A 23,613-nucleotide genomic window follows, 5' to 3' on the forward strand; every position below is an offset into this window, starting at 1 on the left:
TCGGGGCAAAAGAATTTTACATTCAAAGCCCAACTTCAGACATCTATTTTTAGGTAAATTATTCTGGCTGACAAGCTGTGCTGATAAAAGATGCTGCAGGCCTCACCTCAGCTGCTGTAGACTTGGTCTGCCTCTGTCAATCTGCATTCCTCTGTTACTTGCAGAGATCTTGCAGAGATTGGATCTCAGCAAGGAGCTCTTCCCCTCAGCTAATTAAGATGGTTCAGTTCTTTTTGGCTTTTTCTGAATTATCTCGCTGATGAGCTTCCAGGATGCTGTAACCCTTTCAGATCATTCTCCTTTCAGTTAGTTCCTTTCAAGAACCACAACTCCAGTCTCCCAGGCAGTGTTTTGTTGCTGTGGGTTGCATTCAAACTCTTCCCTGCATGTTGAGAGCTGCAAGCAGAGACTTTGGTTCACCTATGAACCAGAGCAAACCTGAGAGTGTTGAGCAGAGCAACTCTCCCCATGTCCACAGTGTGATACCTGCAGAACCTGCAGGAGCAGCTCTTCACACCCTGCTCTGTGCTGCCAAAGGCTGATGCTCTTCACAACAGCCACATTTCAAACCTGCTTTGGCTTAGCAATTCTCCCAAACCAAACCCAATCCAAACCAAACCCAATCCAAACCAAACCCAAACCAAACCAAACCCAAACCAAACCAAACCAAACCCAAGCCAAACCAAACCAAACCCAAACCAAACCAAACCCAAACCAAACCCAAACCAAACCCAAACCCAAACCAAACCCAAACCAAACCAAACCAAACCCAAGCCAAACCAAACCAAACCCAAGCCAAACCAAACCCAAACCCAAACCAAACCAAACCCAAGCCAAACCAAACCAAACCCAAACCAAGCCCAAACCATTCTCTAATGGTAGGATTTGATAGTTTGTTGGCCAAGATTCTCAAAAAGGCCACCTTGTTCACAGCTCCAACCAAGCGTCATTGTCATCGTCAGCCCACACAAACTGAGGCTGGGTATTTTGTCGTTACTTTTTAATTAACAATTCAGCCTGGTTGACCAAATAATGCTTTTTATAAGCAGCTTGCCTTCTTGAAGACAACCTTGTGAAAAAGCCTTTGGAGGGTTCTTGTGGCCGCTGAGTGTTTACATGGCTCGGGCCAGCCCTTGGAGCACAGGAGGCAGTGGCTCTTTGCTGAGGTTTATCATGCTGGTCCTGGGGAAATTCCAGCACTGATCACACCCACGCTGGAGCTGTGCTTCCCTCTAGCGTTGTCAGGGCTCTGAGCTTGTGGAGAATGCACATCCCAACGATCCAACGGTGCCTTGGAGCTGCAGGGCAAACCTTGCTGGGTAAAATGGCTCCTCCTCCTCCTCCTCCTCCTCTTCGAGGTTTTCATTGCAGATGAAAGAGCAGCTGAAGGGGATGGAGAAAACTTCAGGCACACGCTGCCAGCTTTAAAGGACACAAGTCAAAATTCCAAACTGAAGCTGATAAAAACCAGGACCACACTTTGTTTTGCTCAGCCTTGGCAGAGAGGAATTTGAAGGTGCTGATTTCTGGAAAAGCTTCAAGTTTGTTCTTTTCTCTAATTGGAAATTCTAGATAAAAATTAACACAACCAAGAGATCTCAGAAGTGAATTCTCTTTCAGTGAAAAGGCCCACAGGGAATCCTATTCCCAGGACCAAGCACCAGGGACAGCATTTCACCACTCAAATGCAAGAAAAGAAAAAATTTACACGCACAACTGACATCCAAAATGGCTCAACATAATTTATTTTTTTTATGTTAAAATGTACAGAGTTCTTTTGAAAGTACTTGCTAGAAAGGGGAAAAAAAAGTGATATTACATACAAGGAGAGGAAGGGAGACCATCCAGCCAGGAGCGTATGACATGGAGAATTACAAAGGCATCTAGGCACCCCCTTCCCCTTAGCTTACAAGTCACCATGAACAAAGTACAAAGAGGTTACAAAACAGGAAAAGCAAATATAAACAGACAGGAATAGACTCAGCTTCATTTGTACATGCGGCTTTTAGAGGCATCTGGAGCTCCTATTCACACACTCTAGAGATCTCTTTAAAGAGAATTTTATCTTTCTTAAAATAGTTTTTAATATTCTACAACAAAGATAAAAAATTTTAAAGATGGAATGAAATGAAAAAGCTCTTATTTTTAAAAGGCATCGAAGTCACTAACAGTGAGTTTTTTTTAATTTCTTTTAGAAGATTACCCAAGTTATCTTGCTAAAAATACATTTTTTTTTTAAACAGAAGTGAAAAAATGGTAGGTACCAATATTACTGCGTTGGATAATTTTCTTTTTATATATAGAAAAGAACTTTTTTTTTTTTTTTTCTACAATAGTTCTACAGTCACAAAGGTTTGTGGAAAAGGGAGCTGCCCAATTGATAAAAAAACCCATACAAAACCAAACCAAACATAAAAGGCAAACAAACTAAATTCATGGCCCTCGTTTCAACAGCTTCTCCTCCTGTCTCAGACCCACCCCCACCCCCAGGAAGCAGTGACACAGCTGAAGATCTAAGGAGAGAGGGCAGCACAGTGCGCTTTCTACACGGGTTATCTGGGACTGGAATAGTATATACAGAGAAATGGGGTCCTACACAGCCTTGTACATGCTCAGAACTAAACAGAAATAAAAAGTGGAAGTCCTTTGAATTCTGCCTTTTATGGTTAGCAGTTACTGGAGGAAAAGTCCGTTTTAGTGCATCTGAAGAAACCCCAACTTTTAGATTCTTTTGGTTTAAAAACAAAAGGAATTAGTCTTATTAATGTGTCTGCATTTCTACTTCACATACAATAAAAAAAAAAAGAACTTTACATTAAAGGGTTGTCCCTTTTTGTATTGGGTGACATGCCAGCAGTGTAGCCAAAATTAATGTAAGTTGGATTTTGCAGCAATAGAGAGCAAAATCCTGCCGCCTGGATCCTGCTACGGGGTTGGGACGGTTTCACTGCTGAAAAAGAGGCTGATTCCCTTCTTTTCCCCACACTGGGTCAAATGTGTGGCTATTTCTACAAAATGGGTATCAAACACAGTCAAGAGAATCAGGAAAAAACATCACTGAGCCCCAGAAAGCGGCACATTCAGCAATTCCTACGCCAGGCCAGGAATGGAAGAGCGACAAGGACACCACAGGCTCCTCAGCCCAGTCACCAAATAAATGCACACTTCTTCTTCCAGCATTTCCCAGGCCAGGAGATTTAACTGGAAACAGCTGCTTCTGAGCTCAGCCTGACTCAAAAGTCTCAGAACCAAAACCCTCAGCGTTTTTGCAAGCATGTACTAAAGCAGCCTGGGATCTCAGAGCTGTGGCTGGGCACCAGCAGAGCCTGTGACCATTTTCTTGTCCTAACAGACCATTGCCCACCCTGTCCTCTTCACCACTGCAGAAGGGATACAGAACAAGGTCTCTCTTGAGATGCTTCCAGCAGTTCAGTGACAGAACACGTGTGTGCATGCATGCACATGTGTGTTCACGTGCACGTCTGGGTGGTGAATGGGATCATTTTAAAGTTACATTATATTTTCAGCATAAAACATACAATTTCAATTAACTCATCTACAAAAACACCAATGTGAATGGTTTATTGTTTACACTTAACTCCAAATTTTACTGAGGGTGAGGGAGTCAAGGAAAATTAAAGCTTTTTCCTGACTTGCAGAAATAAAGATTTTCCTTTATCCTCTGTGTCCCCTTCCAAATCTCCCAATAAGTGCCTCCTGCTAGAAGTAGGAAATGTTAGGTGGGGTTTAGAGGGAAGGGTTGTTATTCTTTGAGATGTCAAACATTTTACATGGCTGCAGCACTAGAAACTGCATACAGAGGGGCACAGGGGAGGGAAAAGGACATATATTGGAAAAAAAAATTTAGGAAGATGATTTCACGTTACACATAGTCTGTCCACTTTGTCAGCAAAGTAAGGCTCTTTTTAAATTATGAGAAGATTTTGTGCATGTTTCCCCTCTAAAAAACATCTGTAAGTGATTTTAGCTGTAAAATGTTTGACGATTGTGAAGAAAAGAAAAACAAACAAACAAACAAAAAAATCAAAAAAATAAAGACCAGGCTTCCTAAAAAATAAAATAAACCAAAGAAAATCCCTCTAAATCTACAGCAATATTTTAACTGGAAAAAGGTCCATTTTCTCTGGTTCGTCAGTATAAAAGGTTCCTTTATTTATATTTATTTCAGTTTTTAGGATGCAAGTCGATCTTGCTCATCTTCTCATGTATGGTCCATTAAGAGACTGCTTGGGCACCCCAGCAGCGTTCATGTAGCTGTGATGGGAGGGGCCAGTGTACATCATGTTTCCATGAGGGTTTGGCTGCATAGGCTGCTGGGTATAGGCCTGGCTCCCCATCATTCCCATCTGCATCTGCATAGGATACTGTGCTGTCTGATTCATGTAGGCAGGATTGCTATGGTAACTGCTGTTCATCATGGGCTGTGTCATCCTGTAGCTGTTCATGGCGTTCAGGTTCATATTCATGGAGTTGACGTTGTAGGGCGCGGTTGGCATCAGGTTCACGCCCATGTTCATGCCCCGCTGCACGGCCAAGGTCCGAGGCCCAGCCTGCATGGCCACGGCCGGGGGGCTGCGGCCGTACAGCTGCTGCTGGTGCGCGCTGGCGGAGGGCAGGGGCGCGGATTTGGAGCGGATGGAGATGTGCCCCTTGACCGGCATCTGGCCCTGCAGCCGCTGCGTGTGCGGAATGCCGATGTTGGTGGCGGACATGTTGCACTGGAGCAGAGGGGATGTGAGGTTCATGGTGGTGGAGGCCAGGTTTGGTGGGGGTGTCATGGTGGCTTGTGCTTGTGGGGTGCCGGCCAGGGGGTGAGAAGGAGCCAGCTGAGCCAGCCCTGTGTTGGAAAGAGAAACGCTGGTTGCATAGGAAGTCACAGCAGGAGAATGGCTATAAGGCATGGCATGAGGGTCCATAATGGTGTTTGTCAGCTGCTGCAACTTGGCTAAACTGAATGTGGCTGATGGTTGTGAATAGCTGCCAGCACCAAAATCCCCTGGAATCCTCTCATAGATACTGATGTTCCCAGTGCTGCCCGATTCAGGTATTTCCATGATCATCGGTGCTGGGGTGAAGCTGTTGTTCATGCTACACTGAGATAATGGAGGTTGCTGCTGGGGCGGAGGTGGGGGCTGTGGCTGCTGGGACTGAGGCTGCTGCTGTTGTGGCTGTGTTGTTGGTTGCTGGTTACTTGGGGGCCTTTCTACTACACAGCTCTGAGGTGACTTGATATTACAGTTTGCTGCAGGCTGGACGCTGTTTTGCTGCATCATGCTGCAACTGCTGCCAATGTTTGCCATTTGCTGAGTGACAACACAACTGTTCTGGGTGAGGCTGCTAGAAGAAGACAGTCCTCCGTAGGAACAGCTGCTCTGGGAAGAGTTATTTCCACAAATGCTGCCTCCCATGGTGGAGTCGTAGCTGCTGGGGTTTTCATAATTCTCTGTAGTGCTCTCAATGCTGCCAAGGTCACTGAAGCCACTATCCACCACCTGCTGGGAGTGGTCGGATACTGAAGGCACATCCATCATGGGGCTGGTCTCCATGTTCTGCATAGAGGGTGCGGACAGGGATCCTTGCTCAGGGCTGATCTGGGTGTAGCTGCTCTCCAGAGCAGGCACGTTTGGGCTGCTGACAGAACGCACAGACTGGCTGGGGTGGGACTGAACAGAGGATATTGGGCTGTTGTGTTCTGAGGCCTGGCAATCTTCAACCATCGATATCTGAGGATCCTCCTCAGTCTGGGTATAACTCTGCAAAGTCTGACAAGCTGCAAGAGTTTCTTCACAGTCCTGGTAAGCTACATCATGCTCATTGCTTTCCTCCTGTGTCAAGGACTGGACTGCTTGAACAGTTTCAAGATCTAGTTCACTATGAGGAATCTCCTCCTCTTCCTTTAATTCAATTAACCCCTCTTTATTACTTTGCTCTTCTTCGTGATCATCTTCAGACCCAGGGACATGCTCTGAGCCCACCGATGTCTCATTGGAAGCCTGCTCTTCCTCAGAATCTGCCTCTGCTTCATCTTTTTCTTTTGCATCTTCTCTACTGCTTGGGATGCTTGTTTCTAAAAAACATTCTTGCACCTGAGGCTCCTCCTTCACCCCTTCTTTAACAGGCTGTTCCTCCAATTCTTTTTTCTTCAAAGACTCTGGGTGACCATCATCTTCATCATCAGCATCGTGATCTTCGTTTTGATTTGTCACTACTGCAACTTCCTCTTCTTCCTCGTGGTCATGTTCAGGTTCATCTAATTCTTGCTGCTCTTCTTCTGATTGCCTCTGCTCTTCTAAAATCCGTGGCTTCTCCTCCACTTCCTCTTCTATCTCAGGTTCTTTGACTTCTGGCACTGGACTGCTGTTGCTGTCCACAGGAGAAACTGCTCTTACTTCACTGCTGCCTATGTCTTCCTCTTCTCCCTCTCCTACCTCTTCTGCTTCCATATTCACATCTTCCTCTTTCCTTTCCTCAGTCAGAGGCAGGTCCTTCTGCTCAACACATTCTTCTTTATCTGAAATTTTGGCCTTACGCCCTGGTTTTGAATTAGCTACCACCTCATCAACCATTTCATCCTGAGCTGACAGTGGCACCTCCTCCCGGTTCAGTTTAAAACCTGGTTTTCGACCAGGTCTTTTCTTCCAGTGGACTGGTTTTCGGCTTTTCCCTTTTGGCCATCCCTTCTTCTTTTTCACAGGTGTGGAAGTATCTGGCTCAAGTGAAGAATCTTTTGCTTCACTATTCCTCAGCATAGATAACGGTTTCAAGGGTGGGTTACCTGAAAATACAAATTGAAAGACGCTGTTCAAACATTTTTGTTTGACCTAAGCATTCATGGAAGCCTTCCCAAGCACGCCCAACATGTTTATCAACTTCATTATTAGCTTAGAAATTTATCAGAATGACAGATGTGACTTCTGAATTGTCAGTGTACTCTAAGCAACAAGTCACAACCAAATTATTTTATTTTATGAACTGAAGGTTCAGAGAACTTTAGAGAGATACGAGAAGCTGAGAGGGTGAACATGCAATGTGATGAAGAAGAGGATGTCAGAAGAGGCAATTTAATATTTCCCTTTGTTATGGAAAATTGGGGGCTTGCCAGTTCATTTCCGTTTTATTTCTGTAAGTAAGTGACTCTGCTGCACAGCTTTTCCACAATCACAGATACTAATTCCATTAGGAAAGCTGAATCAAAAGGATAGCCTGGGATCAGGTCATTGCCAATAAGAAAGTTAAATGTATGCACCACGTTTTCATAAAGCTAGGGAATGTCTGGGGCTGGTCTGACTGCTAACTTATGCCTAACCTACATTTCAGCTGCAAAGTTACAAGGCAAAGAAAGCAGCTGCTTTTGTCATGAGCTGTTATCATCCAACACAATCTACCAAACTTTCACTAGTGTACCACCATACACACCATTATTGTCATCAGACTCCTCTTCGTCTCTGGACTTCCTCTTAGAAGAGGGTCTATGCCTGAGTGTGTCTGGTTGGGCTAAGTGCTGAAAGTATCCACTGGATGAAAGCTCACTCTCCTCTTCTTCATCCTCCTCCTCCTCCTCTTCCTCCTCCTCAATCTCAAATGTAGGCTCTAACTGAGGCATTGGTCGTTCAGAGTCTGAGTCCTCAAATGGTTCATCCAGCACCTCTGTGGTTTCTGAGATGGTTTCAGTGACAACGCTGCTGTTGTGGTGCTTACGCTTGCGGACCCGCCTCTTCCGATGAAGAATTGGTTTCTGGAAGTGGAAGGTGGGAAAAGAGAGGATATTTCACCATGTGCAGTAGGAATGAAACCCTAGATAAATACAAAACATGAACAGCAGAGAGCTCCCTTCCAGAATCCAGAATTCACTAGAAATACTGCCTGGCACCTGCCACTGGTTAAACAGCTGAAGCTAAGAGCCCGTCCATAACAGCTGGAACTTTAAACACACTACAGAACAGATGTGAATAGCTTAGAATAAGGTGCAAAAATGATACAGTAGAGAACTTTCTAGTGAAGAAAACATTTGCTTACACACACTGACAGAATTCACATCTCCATGGTAAATAACTTCAAAGACTTTACACTCTTGATTTCAGTTGTTTAGAGAGCATTTGTGTTTTGCAAGCTTCTTTCATAAGCAGGACTTTATCTGTTTCTATTCTGCATGACTGAGAAAAATTTCAATAACTAAGTTAGGAAAAAAAAAATCAAAAGCACAAGATCGAGGCTGGGCTCAAAAACCTCTCAAACTCCGACCTCTGATTCACCAAAAACCACCACTAGAAAAAGTCAGCAGGAAGTAAAAGAAGAATTCACTTGGAACACTGAACATGTGCTCCCTGTACACTCAACACAGACCTTATGAACTGCACCATCCTGCACAAAGTCCTAACACACAGCCAAAACTGACAGGGTAACAGTCAAGAAGAACAAGAAACAAGGCACACACCTTTCGTTTCAACGTTGGCTTGGTGAGAACAGGTGGAGAGCTTGACCTAGGACTCACAGGCTCATCATCCTCCTCTTCACTGCTCTCACTAAAACACCTCAGAAGTCCCCTGTCGCCATCACTGTAGCGCCGGGGTAATCTGTCACAATCCTCTGGGAATCTACACTTGAGTGGCTCCGTGTTCTTTTTCAACTGGCCCCTCCACCTTTCCACAGCTTCACTGTGCTGCCGATGGGGAGCTGCAGGTTTTTCACCTTTGCCATACTGTCCCTGGGAAGCTGCAGATTTTTCATCGTCTTCAGCATAGCGGCCTCTGGAGGCTGGAGATTTCTCCTCACACTCACCACATCTTCCTTGCAAGGCCACTGACTTCTCCTCACAGTCACTGCACCGGCCTCGTGAGGCTGCTGACTTTTCCTCACATTCACTGCATCGCCCACTGGGAGCTGCTGTTTTTTCCTCCATGGGCAATGCTGGCTCCTTCTCACAAAAGGGCTCATGAATTTTTTTGCTCTTGCGGTTCCATCGACCTCTTCGTGCTGGCTGACTGTTTGCAGGAAGACTATCCAGGGAAAAAATGTGCTTGTTTGGTCGTGTAGAATTGGCTGGAGCAACGATGTCTGGCTTTTTTTCACTCTCTGTTGGTGAGTAAGGCTCTTGCTCTTTCTTCTCCCATGACACAGATTTTACCATCTGATTGAAATAAAAACAAATAGATTTCACACACTTCTGATTTCAGCATAAATGTTTATCCTGAATTTGATTCCACAAAAGTGTTTGAGAAAAAAAGCTAGAAAAGTTTAACAAAAATGACTTTTAAAAATCCAGGATTAAAAAAAGATTTGACCTTTAAGAAATTAATGTAGTGCTAATTGCTACTCCTGTCCTCAGAGGTGATAATATACCTCACTTAGCTTCCCAACAAGTCACTTCAGTGGTGTGCCAGAATGCTGGTTTCACCTTGCTACATTCACAGTATTTATGCAATTTTCAAGAAAAAAGTAAGAAAAAAAATTGAAGCTACTTTTCCATTAAAATGCACCATTGGTTTAATGTAAATACAGTAAGAGCAGATAATTTGCCTCTTAGTATTCCACCTAGTGCTCACCACCTGATGCAAGAGTGCAACCCCTTCAAGGATTACTCTCTAGACTATGCCTTGATGCTTTCTAGGGTTTTATTTTCTAATCTGAAACCATAAAGATACATAAACTATGAGACTGCACTGCTTTTTATGATTATGACAAATGCACGAGCTTGACATTTGAAATTGTGTCAGCTCTGCCTCCAAAAGCATTAAATATAAACTACACAGAAATAAGAGATTCACTCTTACACTGGTCTCTGGATCCTTTTCTTTCTGCTTCTGTTGCTCTTCATTTTCCCCATCCTCTGTTTCCTCTTCTTCATCTTCAGAGACAACGGAGTTGGAAACGATGACGGGCGTCCAACGCAGGCACTCGGCGTCCACGTCGATGGGCCGCACGTTGGTTCGAAGCTTGGCCATGTGCTCCTGGATGAGCTTCTCACGACGAATGATGACAAACCTGAACAGCAGAAATCCCACTCTGATCAACAACAGGTGACACACTGTACATGTTACCATGTGAAACACATCTATTACAGGAAATGTGTTTCTCTCAAGCACTGCAAGTGACTTCAGAGAGAACAGAAACTCGTGAAAATAGTGCTATTTGCAGCACCTTCTCCCAACTGAAGGAATGTTAAAATTATTTCCATTTCTTGTTAATGGTGAAGCCATTATCCTTCCATGGGTAACATTCAGCTGCAGAGTATCATTTTTATTATGGACAAGGGGTATCCTGTTTGTGGAATGGGCAAGCTAAGGTGAAAGCTAAATAAAAATAAAAGGACTGCTCAAGAAAAGTTGCAGTCCCACTACCATAGTGCATTTTAAGGGTCTGAGAGAAATGTCATGGGTTAAAGGTATACTGGGAGATGAGAACATAAAATTATTCTCAAGTTTTCCAAATAAGCTTCAACTTTAACACAAACACAATGGAATACAAACTGCTATGGTCTGAAACAAGACTAATTCCCAATATTTCACCTGACTTGTCAGCTGAGCAAGCAGGCTACCTCTGTTCTACACCAACACACTTCATCTCTCTCAGTGATCTGTCCCACTCTTCAAGCATTCTATGTCAATCCACACAGTTTATGGCATTTTTGAGACACAGGGAAAAGGAGGGAACCAACTGTCTGCTCACTGACTGAAAATAAGGAGCAGATTTGCCTCCAGAGAAGGGAAGCTGCTGTTCTTTGCTCTATTTGTGAGTGTATTAGACTGATTTGGCTGAGGGATACCAAGAAAACCTGACCAAGAAACCAACTTGCTCTCTCTCACAGTACCAAATGACTTGAAATTCCACATCTGCAGTGCAGCACAGCTGGACACCTGAACCAGCTTTGGCACTGAATGATTCCTGCACTGCACATGGGTACCATGGTCTCAGTATTTCAACACTGAAATCTTTAATAAAATCAAGTTTATTAGATGTGATTTCTCTTCCAACTATGACTGCAGTGCTTTTTATGATTATGACCAATGCCCAAGCTTCACATTTGAAATGAAGTTCCAATGAAGGGATTTGGGATTAGAATGGGACTCCTGTACTCACTGATCACTACGGAAGTCGAGCATTCGTAGGTGATGCAGAGTGGAAGTGATATCTTGAGGGCAGATTCCAGTCAGCTTACTCAATTTCTTGATGCTTAATTGCTTGTCACGTTGATGATAAAGGCACTCCAATATTACACTTTTCCAATAGGCCATGTATGACAGGCGGCCCAGGTCCGACAGGGGCTTCTCTGGTGATCCTGCCTGACCCTCACGCTTGGAAAGCAAATAGCCTAAAAGACACAGAAGAAAAAAGTTTCAAAATATTAACTTCTGTTTCCACCCTTACCTCTACAAAGGCTTCATCTAATGGCTTAGTGCTGCCTACAAGATGTAGATGACAACTCTGAAGGATCAACTCTGTTTAAACTTTGAGTTGTTGGGACAATTTCTTATTTGTTGTTTAAATTCCTGTTATTCAGGGATGGAGTAAGACATTTCTGAACTCTGACTGTAGGTAATGCCACGAGATGGCAGCAGGTGCCTACCTAGAAATTACACCAAGCCTGAAGCACAGTTGCAATAGCAATTTTGGAAATGACAGAGGAAAAGCACACTCTTAAAACTAATATGATTAATCATTTCCTTGAAAATTCTCTAGTGTCAAACTTCAGGGCCATACTGGAGAGTAGCAAGCTCTATTTGCAGAGATTTCATTAATTTAAGACTGTGATACATTGCACAGGTTCAAGAAAGGCCAAGGTTTGTATTCTACCCAGTGAGACAAAGGAGGATGGATCCAAGATGACAAATGTGCCTTCTCACTGCTGTTCTACCTGTATATAATAACCTGCATTTGTTCATTTCTCAAGATACATCCTTGAGTTCTTCTGCTTCACCAGGAATTTCAGGAGAACAAAAACTTATCTACAAAAGACATTATTCTGATATAATTCTACCAGCTGAGTTTTCCTCTGAACTCCAAAATTTGTATGTCCAAGGGGAGGGCTGTGTTAACAACCAATAAACAACAATAAACAATGTACAGTTACAAGGAAGTTTCTCATGAAGTTACAGAGACACACATATGAATCTCAGAATTCTCTGAGTATTCAGAGCTTGAGTATGTCTGGTTTTATTGCTCTCAAAATTAAATAAAAATATAAGTTTTGCTTAAGACATTAATTCAGCTAATCAAGCTGCTGAAGATTTCCACAGACCATGCACTCTTACAGCTGGCTTTCTCAATAAGGAACTGCATGCACAAGAAAAGCTTCTGCTATAAAATTCACTATTCTGCCACATGCCTTTAGTTTCTACCTTAAGCTGCTTACACAGAGAACACTGGAATTAAGGGGAAAATGATCAATTTGTCTTTAGAGCCAAAGTTCCAACAAAAAGAGTAAATGGTGAAGTTCAGATAATTTTGTGAGCTTTAGAAGCCTTTGTCCTGAGATGTGTTTTATTTTGAAAAACACCTGCTTTTACTGTTAAGTCCTTTAAAATATGAAAAGACAGATTGAAAAAAGTAAAGAAAAAGTTCCTTACTGAAGTCAATTAGGAACCTGCCATAGCCCTTACGCTGGTATTGTGGAAGAATCATGATACAGGAAACGTTGTACTTCTGCTGGCAGTGTTTTTCCTGTTGGAAAAAAAAAAAAGCATCACATTGAAAAACCAGATCAGTAAGAAATAGTGTGAGTTCCTCTGGAAGAGTGCCTAAGTGGTTCTGTATCAAAAAGGGAGATAGGAAGCCACAGTCAAAGTTTCTTAGGAATGATAAAGCCAAGGAAAGACTTCGAAGAGACAATATTAAAGCTCCACCATCATTTCAGATAAGAAAAGCAGAAAAGTCATTGCAAAAGACTGCAATACTCCAGTGATTCTTTAAATGTTACAAATGTAACATACCAAAATCAAGTCTCATACCTGCTGTTCTGCTAAAGAAAAAGCTTTAAAATAATAAAATAATAAATAATTAAAAATAATAGAATTCAATAAATAATAGAATTAATTAAAATAATAATTAAAATAATAATATATTAGAAATATTATTAGAAATATATAATAATATATAATAATATATTAGAAATAATAGAATAAAATAAATAAAATAATAAATAATAGAAATAATAATAGAAATAATAAAATAATAAAAATAAATAGAAATAATTAAGGATAAATAATAGAAATAATTAAGGATAAAAACCTTAAGTTCTATCTGAAATCGTGGCACTGCTCCCTCAAAAAAAAAAAAAAAAGGCTTCAAATCATTGCAAAGTTGCCAAACTTGTTTGGAAAACAATGTATGTATAGAACAAAAGGTGAGATAAGCAGAACTACCAAGCAGTTCTGTCTTTCTGTCTCACAAACAGCACTACCCAAGCTCCACCAAGAGCAGGAAGTGATTTGGAAAGTTTATTTTAGCCACTAAGCTGCAGCACAAGCTCCTTAGCAAGAATCTGCTATTCCATATTACAGGAAATTTGGGTTTACTAACTGGTGGTCCAAATGCAATATAAATAAAACCTGCTTGCAACAGGTGTCTGTAGCAGTGTTATATAATTTATTATATAAAATGCAAGATTACAACAGTTTAAAGAATCCAAAGCAGCACTGCTCATCAGAGCAAACAATTCATACCCAAATACTTACCTTGGAAAAGTAGCCAACAAGGTGACAGCCCTTAACATCATTCTGTGTCAGCACATAGAAGAGAAATGGCTCCACATCATAATAGAGAGTCTTGTGATCCAAGAAGAGTTTAGCTAGCAAGCACAAATTCTGGCAGTAGATAGTGCTGACATTGCCATCAACCTTAGAGACATGAGGAAAATTTGCTGTTATGTAAGGACAGGCTTCACTCCAGGATCCCTGCACATTTGAAATGTCTTAACATGAGAGAAAACTTCTCTGTAGCAACTCAAAGGACTTAAAACTTCCACAGAACAGAGGCTGTGACCAAGTCACTGTTACACTCAGTAGCTTAAGAGACAACTTAAAATTAATTTTTTTTAAAACAAACCCCCCAGATTTTTACAAAGTGAGTCTTGTGTGTTTTACAGATGAATAATCCATACACAAGGTCAGCTCCTACTGGCTGCTTGCTTGTTGTTCACTCCTGGAACTCAGGAGTTCCAATGTTTCAAGAATGAAGATGTTTAGGACTATGAAAAATTCATCACATGAGTGGCTGTTGAGGACCCTAATTCACAGGTATGAGCTAGCAGCTTCATTTCCTAACTCACCTCAAAGACTGATATATTATTTTTTCTGTAAATTTCATTGGCTGGAGGATGAAACCACCCACATTTTTTCATATGCTGTTGGAGAATAGTTCTGCTTTTCATATATTTTAGACAGAATTCACAAAGGTACAACTTCGGTAGCCTGTAAGCAAAAGATAAAGAAAGAACAGAGACTGAAGACAGAGATTTTGTATCAATTTCCTCACTCCTGGTGACAGAGAGCTTGATGAAAACAAACCCAATGCACACTCACCTTGTGTGTGTGCTACTGAGGGCAAAAGCACATTAGCATAGCTAAAGTCATGACACTTCTTCTGTAATAAATGCATATTAAAAATGCCTTTAATGCCCTGCATAATTACATTTACATTATTAAGTTATGCCAGAAGAAATATATTAAAATCCTAGGAAAAAACCCAGTAACTCCTCCCAGTTTTGCACTAGTGGTGCTAGGATGGATGAGATAAATTGTTCTTATTCCCTTCTTCTCCTCATTGTCACAGGCACATCCCAGCTGTGTGCACACAGCCCTGCATAATTACATTTACATTATTAAGGTATGCCAGAAGAAATATGTTAAAATCCTAGGGAAAAAACACCAATAACTCCTGCCAGTTTTGCACTAATGGTGCTAGGATGGATGAGATAAATTGTTCCTATTTCCCTCTTCTCCTCATTGTCACAGACACATCCCAGATGTGTGTACACAGCCCTGCATAATTACATTTACATTATTAAGTTATGCCAGAAGAAATATATTAAAATCCTAGGAAAAAAAAAAAAAAAACAAACAGTAACCCCTCCCAGTTTTGCACTAGTGGTGCTAGGATGGATGAGATAAATTGTTCCTATTCCCTTCTTCTCCTCATTGTCACAGACACATCCCAGATGTGTGTACACAGCCCTGCATAATTACATTTACATTATTAAGGTATGCCAGAAGAAATATATTAAAATCCTAGGAAAAAACCCAGTAACTCCTCCCAGTTTTGCACTAGTGGTGCTAGGATGGGTGAGATAAATTGTTCTTATTCCCTTCTTCTCCTCATTGTCACAGGCACATCCCAGCTGTGTGTACACAGCCTTGAGTGAAGGGTCACATCACCACCTACCCACTTGCTTTAAAAGTGTTTTACACACTACACTGATATGGACAAGTAGAATGCAAGAATCCCAAAATTCTTGTGATTTAACTCCATTTATATGCTGTAGCTTCAGCAGGAATGTCTGTCCAGCTGGAATAATTCCTCATGACAGACCACATCTTCTTATTAAATGGCAAAATAAAGAGTTTCACTTCATTTCCTTCTTCTAGCTATAGCCCTTACAAGTTATTCCTTATTCTGAATAAAGTTCAGAGATTGCAGTTTAGACAATTTGCAAAGTTCTTAAGGAAAAGAACAAAGCAATCATATGTGCAGCACAGCAGAAAAATATTCAAGGCACCAAAATGTAGGAAGCAGCAGATTTCTGTGCCTGTTGGAGTACAGCCTTCCCAAAAAGACTGAAGAGGAACAAAGCAGAGTCTTACCTTGAGTATTCCTGTGGATATGGGGAGGAGTACCAGGTCTGGATTTCGTATTTGCCAAATTCTATAACAGAAGGGCAGCGCACTTGTGGATCAGGAGGCCCAGTCACCCCTACTTTCTATGCAAGGGGAAAAAAACCCTTGGTTTTTTTCATGAATTTCCAAGTGAAAGACTTTTAAGATTAAATAAATTAAAACAGTTTTATCTAGACAGTCCATCCTGCTTGAACTCACTGGTAATGAGGAAGATGCAGATGTTGCTCTCTGACACTAAAAACCAGCACCAGTCACACTTCAAAAGCAACCATTCACAAAAAGGAGGGATTAATTTCTTTTTGTGATTCACAAAAAGAAGGAATTAATAAACATTATCACACCATGGATCTCCACTACCATTCACAGTGTTGCATGTCATAGTTTTAAACACAAATTAATAGAAAGTGAAGTTTAATACAATCTTTTTTGAGTCTTCTTGTCATTTTCTTACTTGTTATTTCAATAGTGAAGAAGAGGAACATAAACTGCTCCTGAGGTTAAAAACTAGAATATGAAAGTGTTTAACATTATACATTAGTGTTTTCCCAGCTCTGAGAATAGATGGATTACTGTGAATGTAGCAGCCACCAAACCAACATTCAGGATGCAACAACCTTTTATCATCCCAAGTGCTGAAGAATTAAAGAAAAACCTCACATTCATTAGAAGAAAAAACCAGAAAATACACTATTTGAGACTACTTATTTACTTACAGCCTTTATTTCCCCTGTCCCTCTGATAATAACTGTGTATTTTATAGCAACTAAAAATAAGGATACCAAATGCCCTTCTTTCAAAGAAAACAAATGCTTTCTCAACTCCTGAAGATTTTATCTCTGAAGACTGTCACTCACAGAATGACAGAAATCCAAGTATTATAATATCATAATATGAACCACCTGCACTGCTGTTACTAACAAATGAGGACACTTCATGCAGGAGATCAGCAACTCATGTGAAGAGTAGTGAAAATTTCACTTTACCTGCAGTGCTTGTTCCTGAATATCTCGAAACAACTCCATGTCTTTTTCATTCAAGACATCCTGGCTCCCAAAAAAACGCTCCTCACTTTCTTGCTTTCCATCCCAGCCATCCTGATTGTCTGTAAATGAAAGAGAAAATTGTCTTCACACACATTTACAAAAAAGTATTTGCTTTTAGTGCAGTGACAAACAGCAGCTGGCTGCATTCACACACTGGGCCAGGTTTTTTTGGATGGGATTTTCTATTCAGATTTGGGACCACAAAGGAAGAACAGGTTCTAGATTTGGGACCATGTCCTACATTTAAGTTGGTCCAAATGTCACCACCTAGATATTCACAGTACCATGAAGGCATAAATGGCTTGCCACCAAGTCTGTTTTTCACAAACAAGGATCACAACTATTTAACCACATATCTGGCAAAACCAAAAGCAGGACACCTACATTCATCACCTTAGAAATACCCCTTCAACAAAAACAAACAAACCTAAACAAAAAACCCAACAAAACCCTCTAGAACTTCACCTCACTCCCAAAGTATTAAGAACACATTGCTGTTCTTCCAGCACCAGCCAGGTTAATGCAGGTAACTCATCTAAAGCTGTAAACATTTTATTGTGGAATATTTCCCAATACCTGCTTAGGAACAATTCAGGACCATCCAACAATGGACCATCCAACTCTGAATACAGAAATTAAATAAAGGTCCAGGCATAGATAATATCTTAAGCTAGAAAAGCAAAACAACTAAGGAAAGCAGAAGTGCATTCCAAAGGGAAAGGACAGTTTTCAGCAAGAAGATGCCAAGCTGCACAAACAGGCTCCTTAATGGCTGAGAAAATTAAGGAACATTTGCATGCATCCATAGATTGGAAACTCCTGGGTCTGTCAGACTGGTTTTAGTTATCTGTTTTCCATTTCACACTTCCACCTTGCTGCTCTTAATTTTTATGAACCACTGCCTATGTTATTTCTTCCAAATGTGACATTATTTAGCCCATTTCCTAGGCTGTCTGCAAATGCCTCCTTACCAATGGGCCTTCTACCTCACTGTCATCACTTAACCCCTCATAACCCCTTGCCATCATACATAAGGCATAGATAGAATCTAAAGCTGTAAACATTTTATTGTGGAATATTTCCCAATACCTGCTTAGGAACAATTCAGGACCATCCAACAATGGACCATCCAATTCTGAATAGAACTGATAGAGGCTAAGATCTCTAGGATCACTTCCTTTTCCCAGCTTGTATTCTACCTCAATGCACCAAAGGTAAGTGCAATCCAGTGTTAACTTCCAGCTCAAAGTTTCCAGCCTCTAACAATTCAGTCAGTTCAACATCCTGGCCTTTGAACATTTCCTTGGTATACAGGATACTTACATTGGCAGGGTGAAAAATCTTTACCTGTGGGCCATTCTGAAGTGCTGGATTTCCTGGTACCCTTTTTCCTGATCCTATACTGCTGAGAATAGTCAACCACTTCTCCTCGAGCTTTTCGTCCGTCAGGGGAAGGAGTGAAGAATTTAGTAAGGCCATCTATAAGCCCTTTGGTTTTCTTGTTGAACTTCAAGGTGTTGCTGCCATCTCTGCAGAAGTCCAGACCATCTGTCTGTTCCAGGTACCCTCCTTCTGATGATGCTGACTGGTTGGCCAGAGCCATCTTACGCTTCCGACCCCGGCCAGGACCGGCGCGGACTTTGCTGAAAGGACCTTTTGATCTAAAGGATAAGAAGGGGAAAAAATATGGTCAAAAGATATGCTCAGGTGGCCCAGCATCTTCTCTATTGATTTATTTATCAACCACACAGAATATGAGCTGAAGAATTTAATAATATGTATGAAGAATTTAATAATATGTGAGTAATCAAGAGTCTGTGCACCAGGATTGAAACATCTCAGTAGAAGGTGCTGTACAGTTTTTCTCTACACTGAACATTATGTCAAACTAATCTGAGTATAAACAATAGATTTTCACCAAATTTAACACAACATTAGATTTAAAAATCAGTAAGCAGGAGAAATAAATTGCACAGAAGGCTTCAGTTGATGCAATCATTAAACATTTACACTTGTCATTTGCCATAGTTTTTGTACTGATAGGGAATTGTTGTAAAAATTCCACAGAAAGTTAAACCACAAAGGATGTGCCTGTTGTCTAAGAACCTCTACCACTGATGGTCACCTTAGCTGAAACAGCACTGCTCTCCAACCAGTTGCAATCTTAAAGACTGTAAACTTTAAAACTCTGTTGAAATGGAAGTCACCCAGCAAAAGAGATTACATGAACAGCAAAATTTGTCTATGACTATAAGGAATAGTTCAAAAAGAAATAGTAAATTACCACAAAGAGTAAAAAATCTCGGCCAAAAGAAGCACTAAGGTTACTTCTAGTCTTTCACAGCCCTTTTCAGAAAATCTGTAATGAACAGCTCTGAATTGTAAAAGAAAACTTCTCACAAAGTAGAGACTTTAGAAACACCCCAAATTCCTAGAGAATTTCCCATCTTGCTCTCCCTTGTAGAGACTTACGTTGTGTTTTGATTCTTTAACCTGTTTTTAGGACGTCCTATGGGGTTAGCATAGCGTCTTTTTATCTGTGCTGCCTTCTTCTGGAGAAGTTTTCTTCCTTTCTTCCGTGGCCGACATATTTGACATATCCACATACCTGTAACACAAAATCACTGAATGCCAAAGACATCTCTATAGGACAAAAGGGAGAAATCCTGAGATTAAGGGGAACAACAGTACCAAAGGCACTGATTATCACATATATGTGTAAGGAGAATTATGGGGATGCTTCAACAATCCAAACTCAAGTCTTGTTAATATTCCCCAGCCCCCAAAGAGTTCCAAACACAAAGGAAGTCTCCTTAATTGGCAGTACATCATCAGAAAACCATAATTAAATGATTAATTATCCCATTATCTGCTTGTGACTATACTTCTTTCAACTATCTTATACATGGAAGTTTTCTTCTAAAACTTCCAAGGAAGAAAGGAAGGTTTCCTTCCTGCCAAGGAAGAGTCTTCCATAGATAATCTGCTGTCTGATAGGAAAGAGATCTGTCCAGAATATTCTACTGTCCAAATGGATATCACTTCAAAAACACATCAACCATCTCTTTCTTTTGTACAAGGCTATTCATACAAATGAAAGCTGATCATCTCAATCTGCAGGGATCACTTCTATCACTTCAAACCTCAAGAATTTTTTTTCCAAATCCTTCACAGAGAGCAATGTACAGGAAACAGGAGATAGTGAAAAAACCTGGCTGTGAAGTTCTGACCCTTTGGTTTCTAATACCTGAAAGGTAATTCCAAACAAAAACGAGCTAAATGTAGCTAAAAGAGCATCAAATAAGTGGAAGCACTGCCTGCCCACTGACCTCTTCCAACACCACCTTAAATTATCATTTTCACCACAAAGGGCTCACCTTTTGGCATCCTGGTAAGAGGAGGATCACAGCATTCCATGTGAAAGCCACGGTCACAGGAGTCACAGAACAGCATGTTATCCTGTGGAGGACATAACCCCTCAATGTGTGCATCAGCACCAAGGCCTGCATTCATCTGCCACTACCCCAGAGAGCAGGCACACAGCTCTCAACTACAATTCAAGGAATTTCACAGGTCTCAGAGAACCAGACTAAAATAAAAACTGCAGATATTTGCCCCTAATATAATTTGATTTTGTAGTTTAACAAAACAGCCACAAAACTGGTGTGCACTTCATTCAAGCCACACTTCACTGTACTCACAGCATTTTTCCCTTGGTCTCTACAGGAACTGCATGTTTTGCATTCAATACATTGCCATCGCAAGGCCTTGACTCGCACGGTCAGCTCTGGAGAGAACTTCAAACAGGACGGATGACCTGGAGAAAAATAGGAAATGTTACTGGTGAAATCATAGAGAAAAATAGGAAATGTTACTGGTGAAATCATAGAGAAAAATAGGAAATGTTACTGGTGAAATCAGAGAGAAAAAAGAGAGAATGTTACTGGTGAAATCATAGAGAAAATAGGAAATGTTACTGGTGAAATCATAGAGAAAACAGAGGAAATGTTACTGGTGAAATCATAGAGAAAAGAGAGGAAATGTTACTGGTGAAATCAGAGAGAAAAATAGGAAATGTTACTGGTGAAATCAGAGAGAAAAATAGGAAATGTTACTGGGAAAATCATAGAGAAAAATGAGAAAAAATGTTACCAGTAAAATGATAGAGAAAAAAGAGGAAATGTTACTGGTAAAATCATAGAGAAAATGTTACGGGTAAAATCATAGAGAAAAAAGAGAGAAAATGTTACTGGTGAAATCATAGAGAAAAAAGAGAAAATGTTCCTGGTAAAATCACTATACCTCTGTTAATGGCCATAGATAGCTCATGTAGAGAGTACTTAATCAATGATGTACTCTCATGCAGAATTTTGGCTATCCACATACTCCTATTTTTAAGTGCTTCTATTCTACCTGCTTAGAACACAAACCAATGCCCTAGATAGCAAACAGTAGGCCCACATGCAAAAAGAACCCAAAGATAATTCTTCCTAACTGAATTGAGAAATTGAGGGTGAAGCTGCTCTTCACAGCCACATTAAAAACCAACAAACTCCCAGGAGCCAAGTGAGTTATTTGTGCTGGGTTAACTCAGCTGCCTCCTCTTTGCAAGCCTGAGATTCAGCTGAACTATCCCTGTATTTTATGCCATAGAAAGATATTCCTCACATGGCAGGAGTGACTCCAGCAGATTTCTCTATTTTAAATGGGAAGATTCTCACTGGATGCACACTCCCTGTGTGCAGGGGCAGCACCAGGCAGAGCAGCAGCTGCTCTGTCTCAAGGGAAGGCCATGAGAGCAGCAGCCCTGGGAATGGTCACCTACCACTGTTGCCACAGTCAGCACAGGAGATGAGCTCCTCAGGTTTCTTCTCCCGGTTTTGCTCTTTTGTACCAAGGCAGAAACTGCAAATTGGGATTGGTTCAGCAACCGGCTGTGAGGAAAAGAGACAGTGAGAGCACTGGGTGGCTCAAGGGAGCAAACTGGAGTACATGAAATGGCACAGGCATTTCTGTATCACATCAATAGGATGGAATGCACATCACACCTCAAAGATTTGATCTGGTTCTCACATTCAATACAGCACTAACTGAATAGAAGTTAGTACAAAAGTACAAAAACTGTTAACACTGTTATGAAAAACTTAAATAAAATCTTCCTGCAGAAAAAGGTTCTTTTTCTGTTCATGACTGGACTCAGGTGTCAGACATGTAGCTGCTTGCAGTCAGCATCAGGTTTACTGGGGGAAAAACCCTTGGGAATGGAGGGTCAAGCAGTGCTTCCATTTCTTTGGAATCAAGATTCCAGGAATTACTTTTACCTTCTACCTTTGGAAAGGAAAGCTGTAACACTCATGCAATTTTTTCAGGGGAAAAATAAAATTATTTCACATATCCTCTCCAGGAAGTGCATATTTCATCACAGAGAGTTTCACAGACAGTCAATAGCCTAAGACAGTAGTTCTTTTCTGTTTTAGCCAGTATTTGTGCATACTCTGTTCATCCCCACAGTTTTTCAAGTTTGGATGCCCACATGTAACACTGTCTAGGTTTGGAAGAACCAGATCAAAGATGATCCTTCACAGCTTCAATGTTTCCTGTGTTTACCACCCTGGCAAGCTGCAAGCAAACACTTTACCACATTTAAAAAAACCCCAAAACATCTACAGTTCTGGGGAAGGCTCTACTAGAATTCAGAATATTTTAATTAATGAAATTGGAACAATTTTGAAGGTGGAGATCAGGCTACTCTTCCCAAGCTTCTGTGTGAGACTGTTATGCTAAGTATGGAGAGATTTCTCTGCTGCTGTGTTTGTTCAGCAAAGAACATCCTGGCAAGTGAAAAAATGCAAGCACACAATGAAAGATTAGTGAAAACAAGACTGGAAACAGGCAGCTCGGTTTCATACTGCAAATTTTTGGCAGACATTCAACTCCTTCTGCTGTTTTGCTTGCAAGCACATCTCTCTGTGTGATGTCACCAGATTCAGTGAGGGAGGGAGCCAGAACAAATTGGACTGACAGTGTCTTACAGGCTGCCAGCCTCTCTGCACATGTTGTTACTATACAAAGGGTTTCTAGAAACCAAATGTGCTTTGAAGATTCTCAGACTCCGCTCTCCCAAAGGCGACTACGGAGAAGCGCCTAAGGAGAAACGCGTGTGTAGGAATTTTACAATGTCGTTTTTGGCAAAGCCATCTGCTTTGTAGTCTTCTTAATTTAGGAAAAGTGAGGTTAGGAAATGCCTCAAAACTCACAGTCAAGTCTGCAGCCACAATGGTCACTTGTCAGTAATGTTAAAGCACTTTACAGATGTTTTAATGCCACCTGAGGCTCACTAGAGAGCAGGACAATCTTTGTCCCATCCTCACAAATTTCCTTCTGCTCGTCATTGTGGTTGCAATGGAGTGGGTATAGAATTTAAACCAACACAAACATTCACGGAGTGGGTATAGAATTTAAATCAACACAAACATTCACGGAGTGGGTACAGAATTTAAACCAACACAAACATTCACGGAGTGGGTATAGAATTTAAATCAACACAAACATTCACACCAACTTTTTGGTTTTTTGCTTTGCTCTTTAAGATCCCCTACACGTGAGCCCCCTAAAGCAATGGTAGATGGCTTCTGAGAATTCAGATAATGCTTTTTTTGTGTGTCTGTTTTTAAGCAAGTGACAAATCATTACTCCTCACTTCAAATAGCCCATTCTGTTGC

General features: G+C 41.0%; 1 protein-coding gene across 1 annotated transcript in view; it reads right to left on the minus strand.

The window, feature by feature from the left end:
* Nucleotides 1-1,717: 1,717 nt before the first annotated feature.
* The window catches only part of KAT6A (lysine acetyltransferase 6A), a 30,628-nt gene continuing 8,732 nt past the window's right edge, over nucleotides 1,718-23,613 (minus strand). Inside the window, exons 4-18 of the mRNA XM_054650733.2 lie at nucleotides 21,717-21,825; nucleotides 20,593-20,708; nucleotides 20,269-20,350; nucleotides 19,364-19,499; nucleotides 18,239-18,552; nucleotides 16,832-16,950; nucleotides 15,816-15,931; nucleotides 14,285-14,426; nucleotides 13,692-13,853; nucleotides 12,585-12,678; nucleotides 11,098-11,329; nucleotides 9,792-10,002; nucleotides 8,456-9,148; nucleotides 7,438-7,756; nucleotides 1,718-6,796 (exon numbers count right to left, since the gene is read on the minus strand). Of these exons, the coding sequence (XP_054506708.2) occupies nucleotides 4,215-6,796; nucleotides 7,438-7,756; nucleotides 8,456-9,148; nucleotides 9,792-10,002; nucleotides 11,098-11,329; nucleotides 12,585-12,678; nucleotides 13,692-13,853; nucleotides 14,285-14,426; nucleotides 15,816-15,931; nucleotides 16,832-16,950; nucleotides 18,239-18,552; nucleotides 19,364-19,499; nucleotides 20,269-20,350; nucleotides 20,593-20,708; nucleotides 21,717-21,825 (5,427 nt within the window). The 3' untranslated portion in view covers nucleotides 1,718-4,214. The remainder of the gene's footprint in view (nucleotides 6,797-7,437; nucleotides 7,757-8,455; nucleotides 9,149-9,791; nucleotides 10,003-11,097; nucleotides 11,330-12,584; nucleotides 12,679-13,691; nucleotides 13,854-14,284; nucleotides 14,427-15,815; nucleotides 15,932-16,831; nucleotides 16,951-18,238; nucleotides 18,553-19,363; nucleotides 19,500-20,268; nucleotides 20,351-20,592; nucleotides 20,709-21,716; nucleotides 21,826-23,613) is intronic.

The sequence above is a fragment of the Agelaius phoeniceus genome, chromosome 30 (assembly GCF_051311805.1).
Source record: "Agelaius phoeniceus isolate bAgePho1 chromosome 30, bAgePho1.hap1, whole genome shotgun sequence".
Taxonomy (NCBI): Eukaryota; Metazoa; Chordata; class Aves; order Passeriformes; family Icteridae; genus Agelaius; species Agelaius phoeniceus.